This window comes from Trachinotus anak, unplaced genomic scaffold (assembly GCF_046630095.1).
Source record: "Trachinotus anak isolate AG129_WGS33_773 ecotype Australia unplaced genomic scaffold, CSIRO_AGI_Tana_v1 ptg000016l, whole genome shotgun sequence".
Classification (NCBI taxonomy): Eukaryota; Metazoa; Chordata; class Actinopteri; order Carangiformes; family Carangidae; genus Trachinotus; species Trachinotus anak.
The window spans coordinates 17,318,532-17,322,067 of NW_027273867.1; the positions used below are offsets into that span (position 1 = coordinate 17,318,532).

General features: G+C 39.5%; 1 protein-coding gene across 1 annotated transcript; it reads right to left on the minus strand.

Annotated features, from left to right (window-relative positions):
* Positions 1–21: 21 nt before the first annotated feature.
* On the minus strand, positions 22–1,464 carry dpm3 (dolichyl-phosphate mannosyltransferase subunit 3, regulatory). The gene is made up of 2 exons (XM_071500596.1): positions 1,413–1,464; positions 22–1,179 (listed from the first exon to the last, which is right to left on the minus strand). The coding sequence occupies exon 2, from the start codon at positions 1,131–1,133 to the stop codon at positions 855–857; it is 279 nt and encodes a 92-aa protein (XP_071356697.1). The 5' UTR covers positions 1,134–1,179; positions 1,413–1,464; the 3' UTR covers positions 22–854.
* Between the last annotated feature and the right edge of the window lie 2,072 nt (positions 1,465–3,536).

Genomic DNA, 3,536 nt, shown 5'->3' on the forward strand with positions numbered 1-3,536 from the left:
ACACACATTTGTAGTCAGAAAACCTGAAGAAAATAGACTTCATTTTAATTAAGTCCAAGCAATAGCCGCAGGGCACAAGTCTGAAATTGGACAATGGAATGTACACTACTTTACAGATAAAATCTAGTTCATCTACACTGACAAGCAACAATCTCCAGACACACACAACCAGGCTGACACTGTGGTACTATTTAGGATCTGATGCTGATTGAAAGCGTCTGTGAATTCCCAACAGAAACACCCTTTAGTCAGACTGTTCCGATGTGACCTTTGGGTGTCATTTGTTCAGTGATGTACAACTGGTTATAGATGATAACTTAGCATACCGACATTAGGGGGTATTCAGCTGTGTGTAGTCTCCTCCTGTGCTCACTGCTGAGCTTCCTCTCTCTGGTTTAAAATGCACTAATCAGTACAACCACCTACTACACACCGATTTGAGAAAACAGAATCTCATGTTGCTAAATATAATTAATTTAGCTTCGGTTGAGGTTTTGAAATGGTCAGAGAGGTTAACATTTTTCAACAAAGTTCAATCTTATCAGGTGTCTTTTATGGGTAACCTTGGAAATAACCCACTGGGCCATTAATTTCTCATCTGCTGAAGTACATCTGATCAATATCTAATCTGAAAGACACGCCAGAGAATAGGACGGTATGAAAACAAACACTGCTGCATGGTGGGCTGTTCTGTTTGCTGGAATCAGTAAAGAGGGTTCACAGTTCAATCTCATCCAACACATTTCACAAAGTAACTCCACCATGACAACTGCAGACACTGGATAGTGTGCGACAGTGGCCCGTGGATCCATCTCATTCCTCTCAAAAAGTTTCTACACAGTCCTTCTCAGGTTTTAAATCTTTAAGCCCTTTTTCCTCAAGTCCTCTTTGGCTTCTTTGATCTGCTCCAGCAGCTCTTTCGCTGCCTCCTCGCAGTCATTGAATGTGGCCACCCTGTATCCCACAGTGGCCAGGGAGTAGCAGCCAAATGACACCAGCAGGTACAGCGGCATCGGCCAGGCCACCTCTCTGTATGCCTGCGGCAGGTTCAGGTCCAACAGGTCGAAAGAGACCAAAGCCCAGACTGCGACAACCAGCGACACGCCGAACAGCCACTCCAGAAGTTTAGTCATGGCGAAAACTGTAGCGGGGAGTTCAGGTGAGCAGCCGGAAAACAACCTGAAAGAGAAACGCACAGTTCTAAGGCGGTTCATTCAATTAGCTTAGCTTTAGCATCGCAAAGCAAAGCAGCAACGCGTTAGCTCAGCTGCTACAACATTAGAGGACGACAAACAGCAGGTAGGCGATGGGAATACCACAGTCGAAGTAATGGATTCGATTAAATGAATCGATCTTTTACAGAGAATTTCATTCAGTAATCAGTTTTAGAAGCAATAACCCAATGTGTTTACCTCCTCTCAAACGCCACCTCAGCTCTGCGCACATTAATGGCGTAGCAAACCGCAACTCCTTATGGGAAATGTAGTTACCGTTATGTTCCAAACAAAAACGCTAACAAAAACTGAATTACTGGTTAAAATTGTTGTCGTAAATTTCATACTATTTGCTTTATGCTTTATTCACGAGAAAAGGTTTTATCAAAAGTTTAAAACGTCATACTTATTGGTACTTATTAGAAAAGACTTGACTTCAATAGGTGTATTGAAAACCAAAAGAACATAACTTTAGCCTTTAACTAACTTTAGTTTTAACATGTTATGATAATTGTTGTCACTATCATTTATGTGTTAATTTATTGATATTGTCATTATTTTACATATTTTATTTAGTTTTTTATTGTAGGCCACATCCTTGATGCAAGTTTTATTAAATCCATATTATAGGCTATTCCATATTTCCTGTCTTGTTGTAGTTATTAGTCTTTAGAGAGGCATAAGAGAGCAGTGAGAAGTCAGAGGTCTGAAAGATGAATTACTGCGGCTCCTCTGGTTTCTCATACTTGTCAATAAATCTCAATGTTGTAGCTGTCTGTGTTTTTCATTAAAACACTGCGCTAGACTGTTGTCTGATGTATTAACAACACCAATGCCCTGTCGGCTGAGAGAGAAAGAGCAATTTGTTTCAATGAGGCCCCTGTCAGACTTTTAACACACATCCGACCTTTAACTGTTTCTCTGTGTCATCCTCTTAATTTAGAAAAGCCATTTTAAAAATTAGATTACCATTAGCACTAGCTGAAAGCTATCTATAAACACTAATGTTATTCCAAAGCGAGGAATCCAACAACAATTTCATTAGGGGCCAGTGAGAGCTCACAGTTGTTAGATCTCCATGTCTCTTTAGGTGCTATGGTGCACAACTAATCATTCAGGGCAGTGAACTGTCCAGGTGCAGAGGGCAAAGACCTCCAGAGTGAAATCAGGAGGAGGGGGAGATGTAAACATCATTCACTTAGCTGGGGAGAGGGACACATTAAAGATCCACTGAGAAATAAACATTATTCTTTGGGGGAAAATGGTGAGTTATTTTTAGGGCAGTGATGTTTACGTTTGTCTGCACCAGTGTTAATGGTGTAAGTGACGATCTGTGTGCCTGTGAGATGGGTAAAACCTGCTTCTTCTGTTTATGCAGACTGGAAAATAGGGTTTAGCTTTGTTTGCTAAAAGAATAAATCTTTAAATCCTGAAATCAACAATTTTCTTTCCAAGTTTGCAATGTAGTTTGAGGATGCTTCGTCTTGTGAATGGTTTATGGTTTTATAAAACAGCTATAGTATATACTATGGCCCTGTGCATTTGATATTCCCAAAAAAAAAAACCAGCACAGGAAGTTGAAACCAATTATTTCGTTCATCATTTAATATGACATAAAGTATACTTTTTTAAGCTTTTATTAATTCTATAGTTTAATATCTCAGACAGTAATGATTTCCCACAGTCTAATCTTCACACTCATAAAAATCCAAAACCCAGAGACATTGAGTTTACAGTGATGATAATAGAGGAAAGCAGCAGATGCTTGTGTTTGAGTAGTCTGCCTGATAAATTATTAATTAATTATCAAAATTGTGGTTAGTTGTGGTTAGTTAGTCTGTTATGATGACCTAATAATGTGAAAATATGTGTCTATACAGAAAGGACTATAGTAGTACTGTAGGTCAATTTATAGTTAGAGATTTCAATAAATAATAAAAAAAATCATCAGAATGGAATCATAATACCATTTTTTTTAAATAGTTTTAATGCAACTTAAAATATCCTGGAACTATTTGCTGCACTTAATAAGATGTGATATGATACATATCAGGTTGTATCAGTAGAATAAACTGAGTCCAGGTGGGGTAGCCCATGACATGCTGCATTATTTCATACATGATAGCGTGTGCTGTGTCCTGCCTGTGTTGTATGGGTATGAGCAGCATTGTGAGCGTGTGTGAAACTCAGTGGGAACAGCCGATCTGGCTTTTCTCAGTGTATCTCCCTGCCAGCTCCTGTTCCGTTCCAGTATTCAGGAAACCTGTGCTCCAGCCGAGAAGGCCTGGCAGACACAACACAACAGCCTGCGAGCAGGAGGGG

Coding starts and splice junctions, on each gene's coding strand:
- dpm3 (XM_071500596.1), bottom strand. CDS start 1,133: ATGACTAAACTTCTGGAGTGGCTGTTCGGCGTGTCGCTGGTTGTCGCA.